General features: G+C 43.3%; 1 protein-coding gene across 2 annotated transcripts in view; it reads left to right on the top strand.

Annotated features, from left to right (window-relative positions):
* SLC35F4 (solute carrier family 35 member F4) overlaps positions 1 to 25,763 on the top strand; it is a gene marked incomplete at both ends in the record, with an annotated part of 129,075 nt that overhangs the window by 83,544 nt on the left and 19,768 nt on the right. For both annotated transcript variants that reach the window (XM_082317748.1, XM_082317747.1), the window contains one exon: positions 21,966 to 22,154. In XM_082317748.1, the coding sequence (XP_082173874.1) occupies positions 21,966 to 22,154 (189 nt within the window). The remainder of the gene's footprint in view (positions 1 to 21,965; positions 22,155 to 25,763) is intronic.

Genomic DNA, 25,763 nt, shown 5'->3' with positions numbered 1-25,763 from the left:
TTCTTCATCCAAGGAACTTTGTGGTGCCATCTGGGGTGGTAGGGGTTGCAGTGTCGGATGGTGCAAGCTCCTACCCCTGCCACAGAACCTGCCTAGACAGGAACATGCTGGTGGCTACGTTTTGGGACTAGCCAGCCCTGGATTTCTAGCCTGCTCTGCTGTTCCGATTACGGTATTGAAAAACGCCCTAAGCCATCTAATTAACTGCTGGCTACCCAAAAGATAGCAAATATGAGAAGTGATTTACTGTCTCACTGACATGCTCTACAGTCATGATGACAAACACAAAATGGAAGTTTTCTCAACTCAAATGCTCTCTTGTGGTGAGGAAGAGACACTTCATAATCGCAGAACCAGAAAATGGAGACAGCTTATTTCATTCGTGGCAGCTTTGTTAATAAAACATTGGGAAGGCAAATAATTATCTGACATGCAATTACATCTAAGCTGTTTTCCTCGGGAAAAAAAAAAACAATATAAGTGTTGAGCATCTGATTTTATTATTCTGTCTGGAAAGTCTGTATAGGATATTTGAAATTGATACCTGATTTATTCTTTGTTGTTGAGCAGACTGTGTGTTGACTGTCTACTTGTGCTGCATTTTACTGCCAGGGAGTTTTGGAGTGGCCAGACTGGAGTAGGAACCTTTCTCCTAATTTCTTACACTTTGAAAGAGTTTGAAATTCAGGTGACTTTTGATGGGGGATGCCCAGACTCTGGGTAGCTGAAAGCTACCCAGGTAGTTTTTCAGAAAGTCATGGCATGGTCTCGTAGCCTTACCATTTTGCCAGCACCGCTTCTCAAATGAGCAGATCCACCTCAAGCAGGTAGGCTGTGTTGTAGGGAGTCTGGTGAGCTCTGGTTTCTCAAATTTGGTCTGTGCATGCTACAGATGAGATTTCTGTGTGTTCCCCATGAGGTTCTTGCTCTTCACCATGCCTGGCCGTCACTAAAGCCCGTAAGCTGAAATTTATCATGGAGTACGAAACACGTCTTGTCTTGTTGATTCAGGATTAGGACAGCAGGATCCATTCAACCTGGCAGAGACTCTGAGCCAGTAACACTGTGTGCGCTGTGCAGCTGAAATAAAGTTCCCCTTGAATCCTTTTTGGGTTTTCATTGAGCAGGTTTTTTTTATTCTTTGGATTCTTCTGTAAATATGAATGAGTTTCTAATGTTGGAGGTAACTTTTAGCATTTTTGTCAACCTGAAATCCATGTCTTGTTTCTTATAATGTCAAACTATTGAAGATGTGTCTAAGTTGATATATTTGCTGTTTCCATGAAATGCTGAATGACTTTTATTAAGATTGAAGAACAGCTCTCCATGCCCACAATTAATATTTTTTCCTTATATCTTTAATTGCATTGGAAGATTAATATTTCTTATTATATGGTATTTTCATGTTACAACAGAGTAAAAAACCTAAGAAGCTGCATTGCCAGCTCTGGAGACATTAGCATATATCTCCTGATCATTGCGGGTGGGTGGTTTATGTTTCAAAAGTCGCATGATTAAAGAAAATCTGAGATTTATTTTAATTGAAATTTTGATCCCTGTGCTTCCCAGGGAAGCACTGGTTCTCAGGTCTGTACAATCACATAGCAAATAAAAAGCTTAGATGTTAGTACTTTAAAGTCAGTTGAGTACTTCTTGGGGGCAGTGGTGCTGATATGGCGGTGGAGGAATCATCAGATACTCTGGATTTCTTAGTAAGCAATATATCATTGTCATGACGTGTAACAACTTACCCACTTGGTAGCGTCAAAACTATTAGGAGCTTTTCAGGTGCATACAGGATCTGGTCTCTGGTTGCCAAGACGCACCTGGCTGTCAGCGATCTGAGTGTTTTTGAACTGGTTTCACAGCGGTGTGGGAGCCGGCTGCGGAGTCGAGCTGTCGGCTGGTTAGCAGCAGCTCCTTCAGCTCTGGTGGGACACGGTGGACTGAAAAGGCCTTTGCTTGTGGCAGCAGGGAGAAGCTCTCCTGTCCTGGATGACAGCTGAGTACCACTGCAAATCTTCACATCATCATCTTTCAGTGGATGTTTAGCTGGTGCTGTTAATCTTATTTCTGGAAATTGCCTGCTTGGGTAGCTTAAAAATAGACCGCATCGCATTTTTCTGTTGGAAAACCACAGTGGGTATTAAAGAGTGAATTCCTGGGCTGATTCACTGAAAATAGCAACCCATGTTAACATGAACTAGAGATCAGTATATAAACATCCAGCCCCCAAGGGAATTAAAATCTCTTCAGATTTAGTCGGTATTTCTTGCAGTTATCAGGTGAGATTTTAGCAGGCAATGAGAACTCTGCTTCCTGGTATTTGCAGAATACCAGAAAATCTGGATAAAGTTCAGTTTCTGCCTCAGTGAACAAAACGTATGAGACTTTAGTGTGCCTTCAATACGAATATTCTCAAACAAATCATACGTATTTATTAGGGAAGTCGAGGTTAAGGCAGTCTTTCTTCCACAAGCCAAGTGATGGCTGGGAGCGGCGGCTCCCAGGCTGAAATGCCATTGCAGGATCGCTCACCTGGCCCCAGCTCTTTGGACAGAAGATTTGGAGAAGACAGGCAGGAACTCGCCATTCCTGATATGGTGATTTTTATGCTATCCATCGGTAAGGCGATGGAGAACACCATTGCTTTAAACAAGTGAGTGGGACCCTCTAAGCACTTAAACACTGAGTTGGGGCTGCCCTGCACTGCGCAGCCCTGCTTCTCCTGCGGGTGTATGAATCCGGAATTCACCACCTGAGTACGGGCTTGTGGACACTGATTAATTTACACTTGGGGAATGATTAATTGCCATATCTCTGTGGTGGAGTCACGTGTTTGGTCGCGTAGCCACTGGATGTGTGCAGAGACAGTTGTTGCTGCTGCAGACAGCACAGAGAGAAAAGGTGTGCGCAGTCGTGTCCACACCACGAGGTGTGTGAGCACACGCTGGTGGGGCTGAAGGACCGTGACCTGTCTGGTAGGTGTTAATGGGATGCTCAGCAGAACAGAGCTGATAATTCTGGGCTGCTGAGCTGGAGTATCCAACAGTATTTAAGCCAGCAAGGGTTAAGACAGAGTAAGGAATTCAGGATTTGATTCTTCCAAATCCATATGGCATGACTGGGCACAGCAGTGAGATGTACGGTTCTTTTTTCTGTGAGCCTTGGAAGTTGTTTTGGATTGAGTTTGTTGTTTGAATCAAGTTACATTTGCTGTATGCTTCTGATTTTGCTAGAAACAAGGTACAAGTTCAAACTAAAGCCTTGACTTTGCTATAAATAAAAATCCCTTTTGTAGGATACGTCTGCTTTCATCTCGGTTTGACTGTTTGTCTCTTCTGCATCTTGCGTCTACTTTATATTCTAACAGGATAAAATGAACTTGATAATAGCCTTTTAGCTTGTCATCTTAAAACATATGCTCAGCCTGGAAGAGCCAATAAAAGTCATGTTTATGAGAGTCGTATAGTCTAGTGATTGGGAATGGACTGACCTGTCGGCTGCAGGGACGTATGCAAAGTGGATTTCATAGGGATCTTGTAACTAGTGCTGTTCAAAACAAACAAAGACTACAGTTTTGGATGTGAACACTGTTCCAAAATTGATTAGAGTCAAAGAAAGTCCTTTCATGTCTTTATCAGGTGTTCACACTGAGTGTTTCCCATTGGGAGCATCTGCCCTAACTAGGGTGTCTAAAAGCCAGATGACGAGGTGTGAGCAAGTCACCTCACTGCCATCCTAGTCAGCGGGAAGAGGTGGGTGCCTTCAGAGTTACCAATCTCAGTTTACAATAGAGAGACCAGGGGAGTTGTCTTCTACACTTATCAGTTCCCCACCCCTCACCTTAAAAAGGTTTTGGTATAGCTGGTTCAGACTGGTGTCCAAAGTCAAGTGAGATGAATCCCTTTATCAATGTGGAAATTCAGTGTTTTATCATCTTATGCAACTATTTTCCTATTTAGCTGAGATGATTCTGTCTCCCTGGGGCCATAGCATGCTTGTCATCTTCTCTGGATCAGATATTCTGTCACTCCCCCTTGGGATTATATTAATATTGTAATTTTGGTTATTAATTGTTTCCCATAGGGGAAAAAAGCTCCCCAAACTGAACCTGACATAGCTCAATTTGTTCGTTCATTAGGACTATAGATACCATAACCAACTAGCAACGCAAGATGGTGTCGTGTCCTTCATGGGGACCTTATCCCTTATATCTTACTACAAGGTAAACCTCCAAAAGATTTTACTCTCTCTTGCCAATTTTGTCAGCAGAAACTGAGTGCATCTGAGGCTGGAGTGCAGTTTGTTGCAAGCAAACATCCATCCGTGTGGGGCTGACACTTAAGGTTAACCTGTGGTTACCTGGAGTTCAACTACAGCTTTTGATGTAGGTTGCAACTTTGGTGAAGAAGAGTAAATAGCCTTTACTTTTGCAGTAGATCCCGTAAATATGTATGACTAACTACTGCAAACAGTTGTAAGCCAAGAGAACGGTGTATGTTTTGACGGTATCAGCCCCTTTCTGCTGTGAGCGTGGAGTACTTGTTAGTGGATGTGATTCAGCGCTCTCTAATTCTGACTCTGCTTCCAGTGCTGCTTTGCTGTCTGGTTAGCGAGTCAGCAAACTTGCAGCTTCCCCGTGCTCTCGTCTGGATTAGTATTTACTGAGCCAGGGGACAGAGACTGCTGCAGGCAGCGTGCACTGTGCCTGCGCAGGGAGGGCAGTAGGAAGGAATCTGGATGCAGTTCAGAGACCTCCGACTGCTGGGGCTCTTGGCCGAGGATAAGCAATCTCTCCTGAGACACACCTTATCCAATTATTATCTTTTACAATAAAACTGGTGCAAGGGAATGGAGACTTTGTTGGGCTCGAGAGCTTTGGTTAGTGTCTTAACAGTGTTTGCCTTAACTAGGAACAGATGTGGAGGTTGCGAGCCTGCAGCCTAGGTTATCATTTACACTGTATAGTTACAGGCTGTATAACTTACACTGCTATAATTCATACTACATGTTTCCTTGACAAATAGGGACTCCCTGAGTGAAGATAATTGGATATGTAGATTGATTATGTGGGGCATTGTATTGTATTGGGTTTTGTTAATTCTAGACTGCCGAGCCAGCACATCAGGGAAATCGAGAGCCAGATTTCCAAGTATCACACAGCTTCCACCCCCTGCAAATGAGAAAAAATTAACATGTTGCAGACTGAAAGTGCAGAACTTGAGGCAAGCAACAAGATCTGTTTTAAAGGTACCTGGAAACTAGTTTACTGTTGAATTTTGGGGGGAAAAACCCTTATTTTCCCACTGTGGTGCCTTGCATAAACATGAGGTAAGATCTTTGGGGTTGTCCTATGCAGGGACAGGAGTTGGACTCAATGATCCTTGTGGGTCCCTTCCAGCTCAGGACATTCTATGATTCTGTGGTTCTAAGATGGCACAGGACTGCAGATTTCATGTTGACCTGCAGTCTGTGGAGTAACTGTCATGCCGTCCTCGTAAATTTGGACATCACATTCCACTTGTGGATGGATTTGTGTATGCTGTAGCTCAGGAGAGAGGGACAGAGCTTACTTCTCTCATTTCTACTCCATTTTATTCTTTTCTTCAGCACACTTAGAGTGGAGATAGAGAGTACATGGGAAGGATCAGAGGACCTATATGAATAGCGTCTCATACAGAAATGCAATCAGCTATTCATAGTAGGAGCAGAAACAGATGGCCAAAGCTCTTCCTTGTGTAGCCAGAGAAGCTGATGCTTTTCAAGCTGCAGTCTTTGATGGGAGTTATAGGTACCAATCACACCTGTTTTTAAAACAGTTTTGTATCTGCTGCTTTTCTCTTCTAACTGTTGTATGAAGCGGAGATTGCTGGGGTAGATATTTGAAAGAGGGCTTTGTGGGTTTGAATACGGCTTCTGAGTTAGTGTTAAAATGATGACTGATTTTCCTTTGGAAAAAAAATGCAGCAACTTTTAGAGGCAATCACGTTCTGCCGTTAATGTCGAAATTGTCTGAAAGAAACGTCTCGAATTGCTTGACATTGTCTCATGTGTTTCATCCTCACCATTGTTAAGGTTCGTTAATGATTCCATTATAAGCCTCTATTTGCAGAAATGGTTTTCTAAAAACAATCTCTGTGTTATATTATTATGTTGTTTATATTATATAAATGCTCAAGGACTAGACATGTATTAATAGATAGCCTTGTGATTGTGGATCCAGCAATTACTTGACTGGTGATTACTCTATCACAAAGTCTGCTGACTCTCAGCACTTTGGAGGGGAGAATAAAATTCCTTCTGCAAATTGGGAAGATAATTTTCTTTGGAATAGTGGTTGTTACACAGTGCTGGAAATCCTCTGCATGCAGATAAGCAGTAAAAGCCGGTTAGCTTTGTGCGATGCAGTGTGATGCTTTGGAAAAGACCGTCACGGTGGAGAGCCTTATCAGTCACAGGGGATATAATGAAGATCCTAAAGGAGAGCTCCAAGCCTTGCAGGAGAGGACATGCTGCGTGCAAAACCAGGCAGCTGTAACCATTTTTTTTCTCTGTACTTCTTCCGTAGTGTGTCCCAGGTATTTGACACTGGGGTGGGATGGCCTTGGGAGAGGGGGTGATGAGGTACTCTCTCCTTTCTCCTGCACTTTCATGGACCACTGTCTCCTCCTTACTGTGTCCCCGCACCCTAATAATGACGAGTGCAGGCCACGCTGTCTCCCAAAGAGGAATAAGAGAGCAGCATTAAAGGGACGTGTAGGGCAAGATCGTGTGCTTCACATAATGTCTTATGCTGCTGGCTCGGTTGCCCCAAAGACCTAAGGGTCACTCCCTACCCCTCTGGGTACCGTGGAGTCACAGGCTGCCTCATCCGTTAGGATGCCATTGCTCAGCTCTCCACACGTGCCAGCCTCTTCTGTGGCTGGATCCAAAGGATGATCTGGCCAGGACTCTGCTTCTTCCCCTCTGCTCCTCCACATGTCCTGGCCCCTTACGGGTGAGCGAAGGGAACAGTCCTTGCACACATACCCCATCACGGTGCTTGGCACTGTGCGAAACACGTGCGATCCCTGCAGGCTGCTTTGGGAAGCCCAGCGTGTGACATTCTAGGTCGGTGATTCTTGATCCTTTTCAAATCACTTTATGGCCTTCCTTACAGCTGATAACTTCTCCCTGTTTGGTGGTATAGTAGTGGATGGAGGACCAAGCCCCAGGCCAGGAATCCCCACTCTCAGTTGCTACCAAAGGCACAGACTAGAGGTGAAATGTATATACTTGTGGCCCTTAAAACTTCGACAGCTTTGCTAGCAGATTCCGGCAGAGCTCAGCTGCCTTTCTGTCCCTTTCCTTTGTTTTTCCCATAGTTCCTATAGCAAATACCTTGAATATCGATGGTAAAGCTTTCTACCTACAAATTCTTGGATAAGACTTGATGCTAGTTCTGTTGGTGAAGAGCTCTGAAGCCAGGGCTGTTAAGAGATTTTGGTAACCACCTCCTGGCAAAGAAAACTCCCAGCACAGTGCTGGGTTTGGCAAGTGAACGGGGTTTGCCAAGCGTTGCAAAAATTGTACGGGCTGTCACTGGTTTGCTCAATGAAACTTTCTCATTGCTCCAAGGGAACAACTTCCAATAATATAAATAATCATAATAATAAAAAGGGAGTAGAAGAGAGAGGAGATGTCGGGGAAAGAGGGACAAAAATGTCCTAGCTGCCTCAAGGGAAGTGAGGAAGAAATGTAGACCAAGCCCAGCCTATATATATCTTCTGGTTGTGACAATTTTTGTAGGGCATTAAAAGAGAAGAGATTCCTGCAATACCATTGCTTCATTATCAGATAGAGAGCTGGATGTTACCGGCATTTTTGCCCAAGGCATTCTTGATTTAGCAGCTCTATAGGAGTTACATTATTCAAAGTTTATTAAAAATAATTACTGTAATCAACCATATATTGTCACAGTGTAAGGAACCAGAAAATTGTGTTGCATAATTCCCTTGCAGTTGTCTGAGAAATCTCCCGTCTGCTTTGCTAACACAGCGCAGATATTTGATGTGAAATCCTTGCTTTCATGCAAAGGGGCTGCCGCACTTTCAAGTTTACGAGGCGCGATAGCTAATAAATTTATGTTTTATCTGCTGCGCTTAACAATTGAATGAAAGAAAAGTGTTAGCAGAGGTCAAGCATTGTTTGAATGTGTTGCAAATGGTTTCCCAGGGAAACAGCAAATCAGTACTCATAGCCTACTGCAGCATCTCCAGAACAACATCTAGCCACCAGCCATAGCCGAGTGTTTACTAGAGTACTCGGGACCAAAGGCGATGCAGACTAAAGACGAAGTGAGCGTGTGAGTAGGAGAGCAATTTCAAAAGATGAAGAAACATTCGGCAAGAGTGGCACCGTTACCGTCTTACAATGTTTCCGAATTAAATTCGCCTGTGCCAGACGGTAAATGCTTTTTTCCCTGTATATCTAACCCTAGGCAGGAATTTACTTTGCATGCTCCTCCTGCTCTGTTCCATGCAAAGTAACATGAATGTGTGTGTGTGTGTATGTGTATTTTTAAAGTAACAAATGTTTGGCTAGCATTTTTAGCACTTTAATATCATCCAGGATAAGTGCAGTTAAATTTCTATTGCTTGTGTTCAACTGCTGCGTGAATGATTTCTGATGAAGAAACTAACGTTGAAATATGAACAACTGATAAAGTTGTTGTACTTCAATTCTGGCTTTTAAAATGATGTGAAATTAGGTCCATATAATGCTATCCAATTTTCTCTAGTATTTTAATAGTGTTCTAGATTTATCTTTTTTGCTTTAAAGACAGAGGCACCAACTTTTTCATGCTTGCTGTCCCTCAGCTTGAGATAGCAATTATTCCCTTAAACTGTTTTTTCCCCCCTTATTTTCAGAATTGTCAGCTCTAAAGCAATTCCTTAATACAAAACCACAAGACAGAAATTGTGAAATCTGTTGTGTGCTCTCGATCGGACGTGACAGCCTCATTCCTTGCAGAGTGCATACCAACTTCACATCACACTTTTGTGTCGACTGGAAATGCGGTGGTGATGTCCAGCATGAGATATGACTGTGCTGATAGCTGTGATGCAGATATAAAGCTCGGCATGCTGAAAATATACAGCAGGTATATGTGCGATATAAATCAAAGGTCGAAAGGCAAGCTTTCTAAAAATATTCCTAATGTTCAGGTTCAAGCTTTTGTTTTAAATGTCTGTAGACATCTCAGGCTTTAACTGCAGTGTTGCAAGTTTATTATATTCAGTGTCAGATGTTTCAAAGAGCTGAGTAGTACTTTCCGAAGTTGCTTGTTCTGCCAGGAATGAACTCTTTTCCCACCAGGTGTGGTACGTTGTTAAGAACACTCAAGCCATAAAACTGCAAGGTGTGTGCAGTCTCTGGTTTGAGCTTTGTTATGCCGACGAGCAATGAAAACGTGATTCCTTTTTGTGAGCTAAATTCAGCACTACATCCAGGATAAAAACAAAGCAAGAATCACGGTCCAGTGCTTGTCAGCAGAGCATGACTTCCAGTTCTTCAGTCTACCTGGGTTGGACTGGTTTAAATTACAAATGGGGCTGGGTTTTGACAGAGCAGGCAATAGCTTGTGTCATTTTTCTTGGGAGTATATGTGTGATACCGAGTATTCTGCAGGCTTGGTAGTTACCTGGTGTTTCTTTCTCAAGGGGAAAATGCCTTAAAGAAAGTTGAAGGAGCTGATAGACCTGGCTGCTTATGTCGGTCCATTGCTGTTGCACAGCACTGGATTTTAGGATGTGTGAAATTGTAATTCGTACACTCACCTACTTTTAAAGGAGCAGCGTTACGGCCGGGTGAGCTGGCTTGCTTTGCTGGTTAACGGGGTGGTTTGCTGCTCTTTATTCCCTGAGAGCTCCCAGCACAGACCGGGCTCGTGTCACGCCAGGCAGCGAATGCAGAGGATTAAAGACCGTCCCTGCCCCATAGGCTCTAAGACAACTCATAAGCTGTGGTTGCCTCCAACTTAACCAGTCCGGCTGCTGTCAGGCGCCTCTCTTCAGTCCCGTCTTAACCTTCTCCCCACGCTGGGCTGCAACAGCAGTGTCAAATATTGCACTGCCTGTTTCCTCAGGGAAAATCCAGTCGTCGTAGGAAGAAAGGGCAATAGACTGGAAGTGACTACATGACAGCACCTGTCTGATCCGACAGGCTGAAAATGGAAAGGTTCTTGCTAGGGATGAAGCTGGCCAAGCTGAACTAATACTGGACCCATACATTAAATGTGTGTGCAGCCAGTTTTACAGATCAGCAAAGATTTTAGCGAGGATTCCCAAAGAATCCTAATGGGGTGGGGCAGCCAGCTTCCCAGGAGCACTGTGGCTGTCCCCCCTTTCCTTCCCAGGCATGGGGAGGGCACGTGGAAGAGATGCCGCAGCAGCTTGGGCGCTGGGTCTGTGTGCTGGGAGGAGAGCAGGGGAGCAGCGCGCTCTATGTTGGCAGCTTTAAAGCAGTTGAGGTTTGTGGCTTCCTAGATACCTTCTGGTAGAACCACAGAAACTGCTGACTCCTGGAGAGTGGAGTGTAATCCAGGCAAGAAGACTCCTTCAGTAGTAAAGAGGCACCCAGATGTTTGCAGATCACTGGTCAGAAAACGCTGCTCATGTGGCAAGAAATGGAGCAGAGGCAGCTGGCGAGAAGGGTTGGCATGTGGGCTGAGTGGTTCTGGAGGATGTGAGGGGTGTATCAAGCTGAGACCACAGCCACCAAACACTTCTGAGAACGTGTCTTCACCTCAGTCTGCCCAGCCCTCACTCCCCAGCACGGCATCAGCAACAGCGAGAGGACTGTGGGTATGCGAGTGCCTGAGCCAGGTGGGTTGTATGGACACTGCGTGGAGGAGACTTATCCCAAATGTGCCATCATGGAAAGGCAGGAGTGAGACCTGTCAGAGCTATTACCCCAGGGGCAGTGGGGAAAACAGTCGGAAGTAGCTCCTGGGGTTACAAAATGCGGCAATTCAGTGATAAATACTTACTTTTGCCCCAGCTGCTGACCCGTAAAATGTTCTTTTTAACCCACCCTTCCTCAAATGTGCTTAATTAGGCTCTAAGTCTGGCAAGGAAATTGAAGCACGTGCTTAATGCATGTACCACAGTGCTGCCATGGGCTGAGCCTAAGACAGATTTGGACTCATCGAGATGCATCTAAATGTAAGCCTCGGTAAGCACTACGAAAGTTGTCTGAGCAGCCTGGAGTCAGCAGGAGAGCTGGACACCTCTGAGCGGTGATTCATCTCCTAAGATTGGTATCTAAGGGAGCTGGAATGAATCACTCTCTGGAGGCACCCATCAAACAGGAGAGGCAATAGTTTGTGTAGGAGATAAATACGAGCAATTTGGTATTGAGTTGTGTGTCAGTGTGCTGACTGCTTTTACGCTCGGATCCTAGGAGACCCATGAACCAGCCTGGATTTATTCCAGTGTTTCTTGAAAGTAGAAGCTGTGTCATAATTATTTAATAATGAGATGCATATGAGTGATTTCTAGAGTGTCCTCAGTCTAAACTCCTTTCACAACAACTTTATGTCAAAGCAGCCTCATGGCTTTCATTGAAGCTACTCTTGATGTACTGCACTGAAAGTAAAAATGAGAGTTTAACTCAGAATCTGTTGCTTTTTGGAAATGTCACTAAATTTTAGCAATGACAGGATTCATTTTCAAAGGATTATTTTATAGAGATTCATAACCTTTTATTTTGGAGTAAAGTGTATAAATTGTGAAACTATTGAAGGTGCATCTGGTATAATTTATTACAAAGTTTGTAACAGAGGTTTTCTTTAATGGGATGGTGTGCAGCTTTGAATGAAATGATGTGTGTTTATCTGTTGCTCAGTCAGTGCTGAAGCGGTGAAAAGCTGGTCTGATCCCAGGCCAAGAAATCCTGCGATTGGCTTGAGTTGGTGTCAGGTCAAGCGTATCTGGGGAGAAGAAACTCACGTAGGTCTGTTGCAGCAAAGGATATCCCTTTAAATGTGTGTGCAAGAGACTCATTCAGAAGTTACTGAGGTGGTCTCATAGGGACTGTTTATGTAAGGAAAAGCTTAAAATAAAGTCCTTGCTCTGGAGCTGCAATAAGGGGACAGAGGCTTGTAAGTCCCTGGGGGCTGTTCCCTCAGACAGGTATGTGTTGGCTTCACCTGAATAAAAACATCTGACGGTCCAGCTCCCTCCTCCTCACAGAGTACTCTGGTGTGGAAATACCCCCGTCGCCCTCCTCGGAGGCTGAGCCAAAGCCCACTAAAATCAGTTGGTCTTCCCAGGAGCTGCATCGGGGATTGGATCAGTCCCCGTGATCTGGAGTTGTTTGCTGGCATGGGCGTAGCCTGGCCGGACACCGGGGTGCAGACGTACTCCTGGATGCCTCTGCACTGCCCTCCTCTTCCTCTGCAGCACCGGGGCAGCTTGGCTTGGCTTTCCCCAGCAGCGCCTAGCCAGAAAGTTGCCCTCTGAGATGTTCATGGTGCAGAGGGGTCTTACCATCTTTCACACAACTTCTTTGCGAGTCGCATAGGTAGTGGAGGGAGTGTATTTGTGTGCCAGGTCCTGCCCTTCCCAGGCTCCGTTCTGGATACCCTGTCCAGATGGGTAAGGAAGGAGGAATAAGCAGCGGCAATTTGCCTCTGAGAAAAGTTCTGTGCTGAAGGAGGAGATGTTCATACCCTTACTAGGGGTACAGGGTTTTCTGACTCCAGAGCTGTCACAGCTAAGTATGAGATTTTGGCACAGCGTTTGTTTTTCAAGGTGAATGGAGATGCCAGCAACGTTTCCCAACAGCAGAATTCAGTCCAAAATATTCCACTCCAAATGGATGTTTTAAATCTTTTTTTGTAGATCAGTGTAGATCGTTTTGTGTATAAGTTGTAGAAGTTTTGATTCCAACCTATAAAAATCATTCTTAATTTGCAGCACTTTCTTCTACATTCCTTCAAACTCTAAATATGTTATGCCACGCCCAGTAACATTAAAATATATGTAGCCAGTATGTTTCAAAACACATACTCCAGCTGCCAGTTCCACTACAGATGCTCTCAAACAAAATTTTTTTCCAAGATCTGTCTGACTGGTGCTGGTGTATTATTTTTGGTGTCAAATCAATGGAATTCCTTGTCAGTGCTTAAACAGAGGCAGTGATAAATTTGAGTTATGCTGAAATGAAAATGGGGAAAAAAAGTCTTCTTGCCTTAAAGTAAGGAAGGAAGAAAAAAAGTCAGGGAAAAAATATTTCCATGCTTTTAACAATACTTTCAGTAAAATGTAGATGGATGAACAAGTGGAACAAAGATTTGAACAGAGATTCAGGTTTTTTAATAATTGTCTTTATGTGTTTTGAGGAAGGGTCTCGATCCAGAGCAATACAAAGAGGAGCCATTTACTTCAGTAAGAAACAAGTTGCGAAGTCCTCCAGAGATAGCTGGCCATTACGCTGATGCATCGGGGCTCCCGAAAAGGTGGTCTGCCGGTTGCTTACAGCCAGCAAAGCCTTTATATGCTTCCTGCAAAGGTTTTGGTGGTTTGTTTTTTTTTTTTTTCTCCATTTTTTAATGGTTGTAGCTGTTGAACATAATGGATGTTGCAGCCTGGATTCGTTTTGTGCTGCAGTCCCCAGTCGGAGGTTTTAGGATACAGCATTGGATGCAGACCATGCACATCATATTCCCCGGTTTGCCTGGAAAGCATCCATCTCAGAGAAGGTTCTTCATGAGAAGAACACATAGCTGATGTGCAGAAAGATGGATTTACAGATTTGCAAGTGTTTATCAGGTTTGCATGCAGAAGCGAAGGCATCAAGCATGTGGCAATTAATATGGGAACCCCAGTCTCAGTGATCAGCAGCCAGCTGTGGGGATGTGGGGAGATGAGAATCAACCGTTGCAGGAGTAGATGCCTTTGTGCAACTTATTTAGCAACTATTTCCCACTTCTCTTACCTGAAAAAGGTGAATAATCATATATATATACACCCATATGACCTGGCTGTATTGAGCATAAATGGAAGCTCCGTGACTCTTCAATATATGTGTGTTAAATCTCAGTATTATTACTACTACTACTACTTCTAGCAATAACATGGTGCATTTGCATGTACTTTGTGTACAGATCTCACCGTCTTTCCATTCCAAGCACAGACAGCGTCTACAAATACTACACCTTGTCTTGCTGGGGCCTTTCACAGACCTTGAAGTTTATATGGACAGATGTCACTGATGCTCTGACTGCAGATTTCATCTAACAGATCATATCAGGCACTGGGACAGTAGCATGATGTAGCTTCCATATTAGCGGTGCAGTCCAAAACCATCTTCTGTGTGGCAACCGAAGAAGCTGGGAGCAAATACATGCTGCAGGTGCCAGGACCAAGTGGAATCCCAGGTTGTTTTCACAACTGATGTTGGCCATGCACAGATGGTCCTGCCCGATTCCAGTTGTTCTAATTTAATTCTGAATTCCTTAAGTTGCCAGATCTCATAGTGTTAGATGCAGATGCACTCAACTCCTTCTCATTAGCTATTCATATTTCTTTTGCTCAAAACTGACTTACGGTCTTGCAGTTGGCAGAGTTGGGCACATCTTTTCTCTTTGATTTAATGGCGCATCCGCAGTCTACTCAGTTATTGTCAGGTTTTCTTGCTGTTTATATATTGGTTTAGATTGTTGTGCTTCTTTTCCAGATCTTAGTTATAAGTGGAATCAAGGTCCCTGGCCTTATTGTTCAGCAGTCTGGATCTTAAATGAAGAGAACTTAGCACCTTGGGACTAGGTCCCAACACCGTTATCATCATAAAGCCAAGGAGACGGAGGGCTGGAAGGTGACTTCAGGAAGTTATCAGTGTCGTCCCTCCTCTAAGGCAGACTCAGATACACCTTGACCATCCCTGACAGGTATCTCTGTCATTTGTCTCTTCTGTGAGACCATTTTTCAAGGCACTTAATGGTCACTGTGGTCAGAGCTTTCCTTCTCCCCCTGTGTGCTGTGGGATGTGAGGGTGGTCTTTCGCCAGATGTTGGATGGTGTAACAGGGAGAGACCGTGGCACTGCCATCGCAGTGTCTGTGCCAGTCTGGAGCGCAGTGCCTTGGCGGTGGTCAGAGGAGTGGGAGGTGGGAAGCCGCGTGGGTAAGATTTGGTACCTAAGCACACGACATGACTGGTGTGTACGGGGGGGATTTTTTTGACTGTCTAACTTGGATTTCGTCCCCTGACAATTAGGCTGGAACTGCTCATCTGGAAGGGTAATTAGGTGCAAGGGTGTAGAGTGGCACATCCCTCGATCAGGCACTAAGTTAGTTATAGGATGTGAAATTTAAGTTATTTACTCCCTCTGCTGCCTCTTTGTTCACTTTATTGCAAGGATAGGAGGGCACGTGGAAGTTGTTGAAATTTCTAATTGTCAGTAAAGTTGCTGTCTGCTGATTTGAAGTGAATGGCTGTGTACAGACACTGAAGGGATAATTGGCAGAAATTGCTGATGGATGTCACTGTTAAACTACAACAAAAATATCTGCTTTTTTGCTTTCTGCTCTTGACAATAGTTAATCATAGTAGAAGAGAAATGCTGTGCACCATCACTGAGTCATTTGTTTTTAAAATCTGAAAATCTTTTTTTCCCCTAGGACAAAAAAAAAAATTGTTGTAACCTTCTCATCTCCTTCAAACACAAAAACTTCCAGAACAAGCAAATAGTAAATGAACAAGGCATTACTCTGAACGGACATATGTGCATAACGAATACACAGAGACCATTGCAGTGTCTTGGAAGAGTGTGTTTAAATGGAGAACATCATCTCCAAATGTCTGAGACACGGTGAAATGGTTTTTCTTCACTGAACAAGAGACGCTTATTCCTCAAACCTGTGTAGAACGCTGTCTGCAAAGACACCCTCCCTATTGTTTGCTTGCTTGGTTTTAGTAAATGTAATTACGGCTTCATGTCTTGAGTCAAACTGCTGGTTCTGAACTCATTAAAAGATGGGGAGAGCTTGCCCTTCAATTTTAACTTCCCAGGTCAGCCATTATCTTGAGGTACGTCAGTGTATGCCCAGAAAGCTTGGCTGATTGTACTGAGTTTCTGTGGGCTTACACCAGTTCAATGAAGGGCAGGATTTGATTTTGCAGGCAGTCTCTTTGGCTGAAATAAAATAAGCTATGGACCTAACTTGCCATTGAATCGACGGTGTTGGATAGCCCAGCCTCCAGTTATGTGCTAACAGTAGCAAACAATCCAATTAAAGCCATGGCTAATCCGACCTAATGAGGTTTTATTGTTGTAAAATGGAGAGAATAAGCTCTCTTCACCTCTACCAATAGCAGTGCAACTCAGTCCCCTTTCCTGTAGGTCCATGTGTGTCTGATATTTCCCTGGCCACAAAATTCACATCATCTTCTCCTTACTGTGCGGTGTTATGACCAGAATTTCATTGCAAAAGTCTTCAGCCCTCATGATCGTGAACCGACTGTTATCAACGCGAGTGTGTGTACAGGCTGCTGGAAACAATAGACTTGTGATGTGTGAGCGAGTCCGTCATCGCCACGGATGCCAACAGGTAACGTTGCAGTGTAAAGGACGTTGTCAACTCTTTCACCGGTGCCCAATTTAGCAGGAACATTGAATTGACGTACTTTCCACATAACACCAGACTGGCTTCTACCTCCATCCATCTGTCAAAACCCAGCAATTGTTTCTGCAGCAGTGGTATGAAGACATCATTTTGTCAATGCAAAAACAATGACATATTAGGAGCTGAGATTTTCAGGACACAGTAAAATAAGCATATTTTAATACTGAATGAGTAAAAGGTAGATTGTAGATGCCTTGACTGACTTTTTGGAAAAGCTGGGCTCTCTCCTGACTGCAGTGGTATCCACAGGTGACCACTGCTCTGCAGGGCTTTGGGAACATAATACAAAGAAGCTGTCGAGCTCATTTACATTACCTATTTAACCATCGATTTAGTTGTGTGATCAAAAAAAGAGTATGTATTTTGGCGCATACCAGCAAGCCAGATGTTGCTGTCTCTACATAAGCCAACACTTCGAGTCGGCAGTCCAGTGTTGTGAATGCACGGATGGCTTTTGGAAGGGAATTCAGGTACATGTTTGAGAGGTTCTATATTTCCATTGGGGCAGTTGGTTAAAAAAGAAAAGAAAAAATAATTTCTGTGATGACCTGGCCATAAAAATTACTTCCAGGGCTGCGTTTTTATGTTGCATTGATTATTTTATTGGCAGTCCATTCAATCTATTTTTAGTAACAACTCCGAGACCTGAAAAGTTGTCCCAAATGAAATGGCATGGGTTTTTTTTTGTATTCCAAGCACTGCTGTCACATGCTAAATATGTCATATGCATGAAGATAATCTGAAAAAAAATGTTTTTGAACCTCAATGCATAATTCCTTCTCTCTAAGCCCCCTGCTAAATAACAAGGTGATTTTTCTAGCCAAGGTGAGGACATACTTTCTCACTGTGTGAGCTGCACATGGAAATCTGTATATGAACAAAAAGCCACAAGTCACGTATTGAGTCTTTCAGAGGGTGAAGGGGCAAGGGAGCTGCGTATCGTTTACAGATGGATGGTGAAAATGGGTGTCAGGACAAGGCATGTGCTGCTGGTTCCTGGTCTGCATGGACACGGCAGCAGCAGCGCGTGGTGGTCGCCTCCTCCCGCAGCCGGGACTCAGAATGGCGTTCAACAACGTGACAAGGCATGGACTTCAGTGATGTTAATCGTGTGGTTTAGGTTAGTCACAAGCATAATTACCTTGCTAAATTGAAGCACACTGGAATAAGTATATAATAATTAATGCAAGACAAGGACAGACTTTGTTAGAAGCATGTGGAAAGCCACAGGTTCCCCTTGCTGGTTTCCCTTTGGTCTCCACGTGCAGAGAAATGGCTTTACTTGTTATGCTATAAAGCACCTGCATTTGCAGGGCAAGGAAAAAGATTTGTTGAAACAGAATAATAAATTAAAAATAATCTTAAACATGGGAAAGAGCAGGGGTTTGTTTTTATCCAATAATGAAAAGTCATCCAGATGGATTTGACGCATTGAGACGTGCTTGATACAATCATGTGTGGTCCTTTCCAGTTCTCCCTTCCCTCCTTTGTCAATCCCATGGGCTGAGTGTTGCTTTGACACTTGATTATAACCTCCAAGTAATGAAGGAGCACTTCTACCAGCAAGATCTGGCAGTCTGGCAAGGTTTTTCCTATTTCTTAGTTTTTTCCTGATCTCTTCCAGTAGCATTCCCTTAAAATATCAAATGATGCTCAAAATGTAGATTTATCCTCAACCTGTGATTCATCTCTGCTGAAGCCACGAATTGTGTTCGTGCCGGCACTGACTGCATCAGCCTACAGAAACTGGATGAGGCTTCTGTACACAAGTGAGTTACAGATGCCTGTTGCAACCTCTTACATTGAGTAGTCAGGTTAAAAGAAGGTCACGTAAAGTAATCAGGTAAAAAGTCCCACCTAGTGTAAACATCTCTGCTCAGGATGGTTGTCCAAGGTCAGGCTGGACGGGGCTCTGAGCAACCTGATCTAGTTGGAGATGTCCCTGCTCATTGCAGGAGGGTTGGACTAGGTGACCTTTAAAGGTCCCTTCCAACCCAAACCATTCTGATTCTATTATTCCCTGTATAGTCAGAGGGAGATGCCGATAGTCCCAGGGCTCTATTCTTCTCATCCTAAGGCTGACATCTAAAATAAGTCAAATGAATCTGACCCAGTCAGCGTCACTCCTCCTTTGCTATGGAGGAGGTGTATTACGGTACCCTTTTAGTGCATAGTTGCTTCTCCATCTGCACATGGCAAGTTGTGGCAGCACCCTGCTGTTGTCCTCTCTGGAAAGGACATGGTCTCACTGCCTAAGACCATGAGGTCTCCACAAGCCTGTGGGATTTATGAAGGTACACGGAAGTTCAATGGAAAATGCTGTACTTGATTCCTCTAAATTTGGAGGGTGTTAGCAGATCCCTGCGTGATAGCTGATAATTGCTGTGTGAGACAAAGAACTGGAGTTACGCGAGTTCTGCCTTCCCTTCCTCTTACGTGGGGTAGCTTTGCACAGGTTTCATTACTGTACTGTGGAAACAGTGATTTGTTGTCCTTGCTGCTGATACCAGGTTTGGATAAGTTAGCCCAGCATGTATCTATTCACCTTCACTGTCAAAGTATATCCTTAAAATATATTCAGCTTCAGTAACATTAGATGGCCCAGGCTTTCTAGCTGTAACAATGAAATATTGATAAATTGTCATGCTATCTGATTGCTTTCAAGCATAAGGGAAGAAGAATTCGATAAATCAAGCAGTGACTTTCGATTAAATGCAATCTCTTGAATTGCAGTTTTGGTCTCAACTGCTGAGTTTCTCGGTGTACAGGAAAAGATTGATGCTGCTTTGTTGTACCAGCTATAAATAACTCAGACCTCTTTTTGCATGTGAGGAAAAATAGGTTTCCTTGAAATTTTGGTTGAGGATCATCTGCTAGACTTCTGCTGAGTATAATGTGACTCTTGATCTTGTTCTAAATTATATCTGAATTGAGATGTAGCATGTGACTTTCAACTTAACGAAATCTCTTTAAGTGATGCATATCAAAGTGAGTAGTGATTTGGGTCGAGGCACCTTGGTGGCTGATTCTCTGAGGACAGGCAGTCAGCAAACGCTTTCTGAAAATAAAACTTCTTTAAGTCAGGGGCCTGAACATTCGTAAGTGCCTTTTTGAATATTTAGCCCAAAAAGTACTGATTGTCCTAATCTCGTGGAGGCTGGAACTAACTTTCAGCTGCCTAATAAAGGTGTTATGCTGCTTCTGGCGGGGTGAATGGCCCAGGGCTGCCATTTCTAATGTACTTTCCAACCTCAGAGTGACTTGCAAGATGTTTACAAAATTTACGAAGTAGGTAATGTTACCCTTGTTTGTTACAAGTGGGAGGAATAAGGCTTGGAGTTATGAAACGAGTAGAACAAAGTCATGGGGGGAGTTGTGTGGCTGTTAGATCATGATTTTCTCCATTAAAAAGAAAATATATGAAGGTAAATGGCTTTTTAAAGGTCTGAAAATATCCGGTAGGCTCTAAAAAGCTCTGTAGAGAGTAATGCTCATCAAAAAATGAAGAGAGATGATACAGTGCTTAGACATCATATAGGTCTTAATCCTTCAAAGTCGACTTTTGTGGGTCTACTGTCATAGACTGTGGCTTGTATACTGCATTGATTGAATTTGTAGAATTATGTGGCAAGGTGGGATCAGGACTTGGGCATCCTCCTTGTGTCAGAGTTCCCTCGTACTGGACAGAGGAGAAAGGGAAGAGCATCTTTGAGAAAGATCATCTCTAGGGGGTTAGCTGCTGGTTCAGTTTCTCGTCTACTTGGTGAGTAAAAACTGACCTTGGAGGCTCTAAATAGGCTGAGAGAGGATTTTTCTGTATAATACCGTTTTCTATACATGTCTTCCTTTCCAGTCTTTGTAGTTAGACCTCATGAATCAAACATATTTTTAAGTTCCTTGAAGGTTATATGAACCCTCTGGACTTCCTCTGGCAAAAGAGTGTTGACTTGATTCATGCAGTCTCTTGAATCTTGAATACAGTCCTTGCTTTAGAGTATACTTTTATGTTGTTTGGCATGGAGTTATTTGCACCTAGTGTATTTGAACGGCTCATGTTGCAACGAAGAATGTTGCCCTCTGACATGTCTGCCGTATTTGTTGCACATTTGGCACCTTACACATGGGTTTTGTGTATATTTTTGTATTCTTTACAATGCGAAATAGGTGTGATTGTCAAATTAAATCCTTCCAAGTCATGGCAAGGTGAGCGGCTGCTCTGGGTATATACGTCTTCCGTAAATTTAGGTAAGATGGTCACCAGTTGAAGTAGCAGCTGCAAAACAAGCAGTGGGTGATCTCAACTGACCATGAACGCACGTTTATACTTACCAAAATGGCCTGTCATCTTGACTTTCTGAGAAGAGGACTCTCTTGTGCTGCTCATGTGTTGACCTCTTACACAGACATCTTCAATAAATTCGGGAGTACATGCAAGATCACCAGGCTCACTATGCCAGATTCCAGCACTGCACTCTTTTCTGTTGTTTGCTGGTTCTTAATCCAGTCCTTCAAGCTCTTACTTGTAAAATGTGGTGTCCTTCTCACTGGCAAACTTTTCACCTGGTACCACTGGTATTTCTGGGACCTGCGTCTTGTCTGCTGCCTTGTGCCTCTATACAGCCTTTAAGTGAAATGCAGCATCTTGGTGTTGTCTGCACCTAGCAGAAGAAAAAGCAACTTCTCTGAAGATGTGGAGATTCTGATTTGGTGCATGTAACGGCTAAAAACTGGCATCTTCAATGGTTTAGCAGAAGTCTTCATCCAAAAGACCTATCAGTGGTCATGGCTTCATTCCATACAAGAGTCTCAAGGATCATTCTGGAGGATGGAAAGGGGGAGCTCTCCTCTGGAGAGACTGTCATCACTGACCCCAGGAGGCAGCAGTTCCTCAGCCCTCCTTTCCACCCTAAGGGAGAACGGGGATCTTTCCTTTTGCCCGATTCAGTCTCAGTGCTCAGGAAGGGGCCCACGTGAGTACAAATTCCTATGCCTGTTCAGACCCTATGGATGGAGCCGTGGGGCTAAGAATATACGGCAGCATAGGGCTCTCATTTCTTCAGGGGAAAGACTGGTTTTCATACAGCACCTTTTTTTCTATAAGGGGGGAGACAGTTAAGTATTTATTTACTTTATTTATTTATTTTATTCTGATCAGAGCTGAAACCTTGATTTTTGCAGTATGCTTCCTTTCTCCCGCTGAATCGTTTGTATGCATTTCACTGACAGAGTGTTCGAAAGCCCTGCTTTCCTCCAGGGAGTTTACAGCCAAACTGATGCAAACTCTTTCTTCTCAGGTGCCTCACGATCATCTGTCATCCAATGCAAGCCAGGAGGCAACTGCCCCAGCAGACACAGAGGCATGACTAGGCAGCTCTCCCCTCTATCTGTTGCTGAAGATTCTGCTGCTCCCATTCTTGAGCTGCAGAATCGAAGTCCCTCGGGAATCTGTCGGCACAGCAGAGTCGAGAGGCAGAGCAGATCAGGTAGGCATAACAGCCGCATTCCCGGCGTCACAGCATGCCTGCGAAAGGCCTCTTTCGCCTGTCTTTTGAAAGATGGTACAGAGTCCGAGCATGTTGACGTTCGTTTATGGTGCTGCAAACAGCAAAGCCACATGAAAGTCCTTCCTGTATGTGTGTGCAAACTGGGGTTAGGCGGGAAGGAAGCAAGGATGGGAAGAAAAAGCCTGGGCCTCAGTAGGAACATGTAATATGTTAGATATCTGAGAAATCATAAGGCCAGTAGGCACAGAGGATCTTGAAAGGATGATTAACGTTAGCACACAAGTTAGTTTTTACGAAGTGGTTATGTTTCCTCAGCTTCAGCCTGGCCAGAGACCAGGACCCTTAAAAGCCAGCCATGTTCCTTCTCAAAGACAGTGGCAATCTCAGCTCATGCTATGGATGGTCTGATGAAGAAGACGAGAAGGAGCAACAGGTGGAAGGATATCTAGGGAAGACCATTACAGTTCAGATCATCGATCAGCTGCACATCAGGGCTTCCATCAGGAATGTGTCACCCATTTTACTGCAGAAGTTTAGCTCAAATGAACCTGTAGGTATCGTGAACACGGACTTCTTCACGGTGATGTCCATCCATCACCATCAGGGATGGGATGGGAGCAATTACAATATGCAACCACAGGCTTTTGAGTCTGCTGAATTGCACTGTTAAGGAGGAGAGAGCCATTAAATGACTGAAATAATTTAACTGTCCAAGTTCTTGGGAAGACTGTCTGTCTAGATACTGTGAGCAAAAAGGGGAGGAAGAACAGGTTGGATCTCCGTTGCACACTGGAACTGTGGGAGATGAACCTTCCTCTTGTCGCTTCACCACTGATGGCTGCAGGAGTCAGCCATTTTCTTATTGTGTTGGAAAATGGAGGGATCTCGTACTCCAGGAGTACTCTCTTGATGGAAACCCTCAGAAAAATATCAGAGGTGATTATTTCTGCAAGGAGTGGATGATACAGCATTTTGCAGTAAAGATCATACCTAAGATACCAGAAAACCAATTTATTCTCACTTTTTCAGATATTGGCCTGAAATAACTCTCTGCATGCTGGCACTAGGGTACATCCAAAATCAGAATCCATCTTCTCTAAGAAAGGACTTTAGTCCCCTTGAGAAAAGAGTGTAGTGCCTTGACATCATACTCTTCTAAACATTTATTTTGCTTTTTTTAATTTCCCTTTTTATCCTGATCTTCCCTTCCTTGTCAGTGAGGTCTAAGTAGGACTGACCTGACAGGTAGGTAAACAAATATGATGAATATTATTTTCTAGGATGTAGCTGCCAAGTAGTCAAAAGAGTTCAGAAGAAAAGCTGTAGGTTTTGGTTTTCCTCATCTCACTCTTCTGAAAAACGAAAGCAAAAGGCTTTTCTGTTACCATCTTGTCACAGAGACATCACAGGCAAGAATTATATTATAGACAAAAGGACCATGCAGGGGTATTTCTGCTAGCTGCTTTTCAACACAGTTTGCCGTTGACCAGTGTCATCTCCATGTGTCACCTGCAGTGTCATCTGCATTCTTTCCCTGTCATTTAATCCTTGTTCATTTCTCAGATTGTTTCTGTGCTCTTGATGGGGTAAATAAGGTTTGTTTCAGACCAAAATAAATGCAGACACCAAAGATTTCTACCATCTTGCTAATTGTAAAATGCTGTCTACCAACCACTTGGGCTGAATTTGTTTTCTCCTCATTAGCATATCGTTTGGTATCTGAACACAAGTGCTACTTTCTAGCTCAATCCAGCCCCAGCTTCATGACTTGGAAATCCTTAAACCTATTTAGTATGAATTGTCTGCCTGCTTGTTGTGTGTCTTTGAGTTCAAGCCCTGTAATTATTTTTAAAGATATTTCTTATCTTGTCCTTTTGATTCTTTGGCCAAGATTTAAGTGTGCACGTCCCACGGATTTTGAAAGCAACAAGCAACTATGTCACTTTGGCCGGGAAGCCATCTCAATTTCACTTAAATTAAATGTAAATATCTCGTCTGGGGAGAGATAAACGCCTCCAGTGGGTTTAGATATATGAGGATGAAATCAGCTACCTTCTCACCATGCCTGTCCATTATCATTAAATATAAAGGGGCCCTAGACAACATGTATAGTCTGAGTACACAATTATTTCCTAACTACATTACATGGGATGAATCCTACCCATTAAGCACTTACGAAAACTCCCCACTGTACATTTAATGAGGCTAAAACTTCTATACGTCTTTTCATCCAAGGTAGGACTTGCAACAAGTATGTGTTTCTGGGCCTTTCCTTAACGTTCAAACCTGGGAGTGTAAAATCCAAGTCAAATGCTAATGGTAGTGTCATGCATAGTAACAGCAATTACATAGTTATTTGGTAACTGAAAAATAGAAAGCATGGATAAAGGTGCTTTAATCTTCTGTCATTGTATGATTATTTTAACTGTTAGCTGAAGAAGGACTAATTCCATGGCAGTTCTGCTTAGCAGGAAAACCTGCAAGTGGATGTTACATAATATATTCTTTTTAAGCCATTCTAATTTCCAAATAAACTGTAATTTACCTTTTATTAGAGGATGTCAGTCATTATTAGTACCATAAAAATATCTATTTTCTCTCAGCAGCCAAAGAGAATGCTAAAATGATGCTTGCCCTTTCAGAGCTGTGTCTGATTACCCTCTGCATGTTTTTAATAAACCTGTAATTTTATTTAAATTCTTGTTTCACCACTAAACAATGGAGCCGCTGAATACTGGTTATTTTTAGGAAAAAAATACGGCATACAATTACAATTACAAAAAGCTCCATGTCCTGGTTAGGAAAATTCTTGATTGCAAATGCGGTCCCTGCTATGATGAATCGTTTTTTAGATGTAGTGTTGGTCTAACGTAATAACTTTGAACCTCAGTTTGACATTTCTTTATGGCTGTAGCAGAAACAGGAATAGAAAAGGAAAGTAAACCTGAGTCTGAAAGGGTACTTTTTTCACATTTAAGTTGAATGTAGGACAGCGTATGCTCTGACTGCGGTGGATCTATAGCTCCTCTTAACATCAACAATTACATTGTTTCTTATATATATCACATCATGTGTTGATGCGACTGGTAATTGAATAAGAATAGCTGCAGGTCAAGATTTTTAGAAGGAACTCCTGTTTCTTCTATCAAACCGATGTGGTATGGTCTAATGGGGTAAATGGTTGGAGCTCAATGCTGCCACATGAGCTCGTGGGGCAACAGCGTTAGTGCTCCTCAGTATCCAGCGCTGTTCAATCTGTTGTTTTCAGCTGGGATCTGTGAAGTCATGGGTTGCATCTCTGGAAGATGTGTCTGGAGAGCGAGTCATCAGTCAGCAAGATTAAATTCTCTACACAGCCCACACTTCTGATAGGAAATCTGCAGTGGTCTGCAGATCAGGTCTGAAAAGTGCTGTGCTAAAATGGGAAATGACAACTTCCCAGTTCCTCCTTGTTTATGTGTAGAGGTTTATTTCTAGGCATGCCAAGCTTCAGTTTTGTCCAGTTTCCTTTTTTAACTTCAAAAATGTGAATACACTAACTTGACTGAAAAACGCCTTTCTCTGCTTGGGTGTATAAAACCACTAAAC

The sequence above is a fragment of the Platalea leucorodia genome, assembly GCF_965183815.1.
Source record: "Platalea leucorodia genome assembly, chromosome: 7".
Lineage (NCBI taxonomy): Eukaryota > Metazoa > Chordata > Aves > Pelecaniformes > Threskiornithidae > Platalea > Platalea leucorodia.
This window is presented reverse-complemented; position numbering and strand designations above follow the sequence as displayed.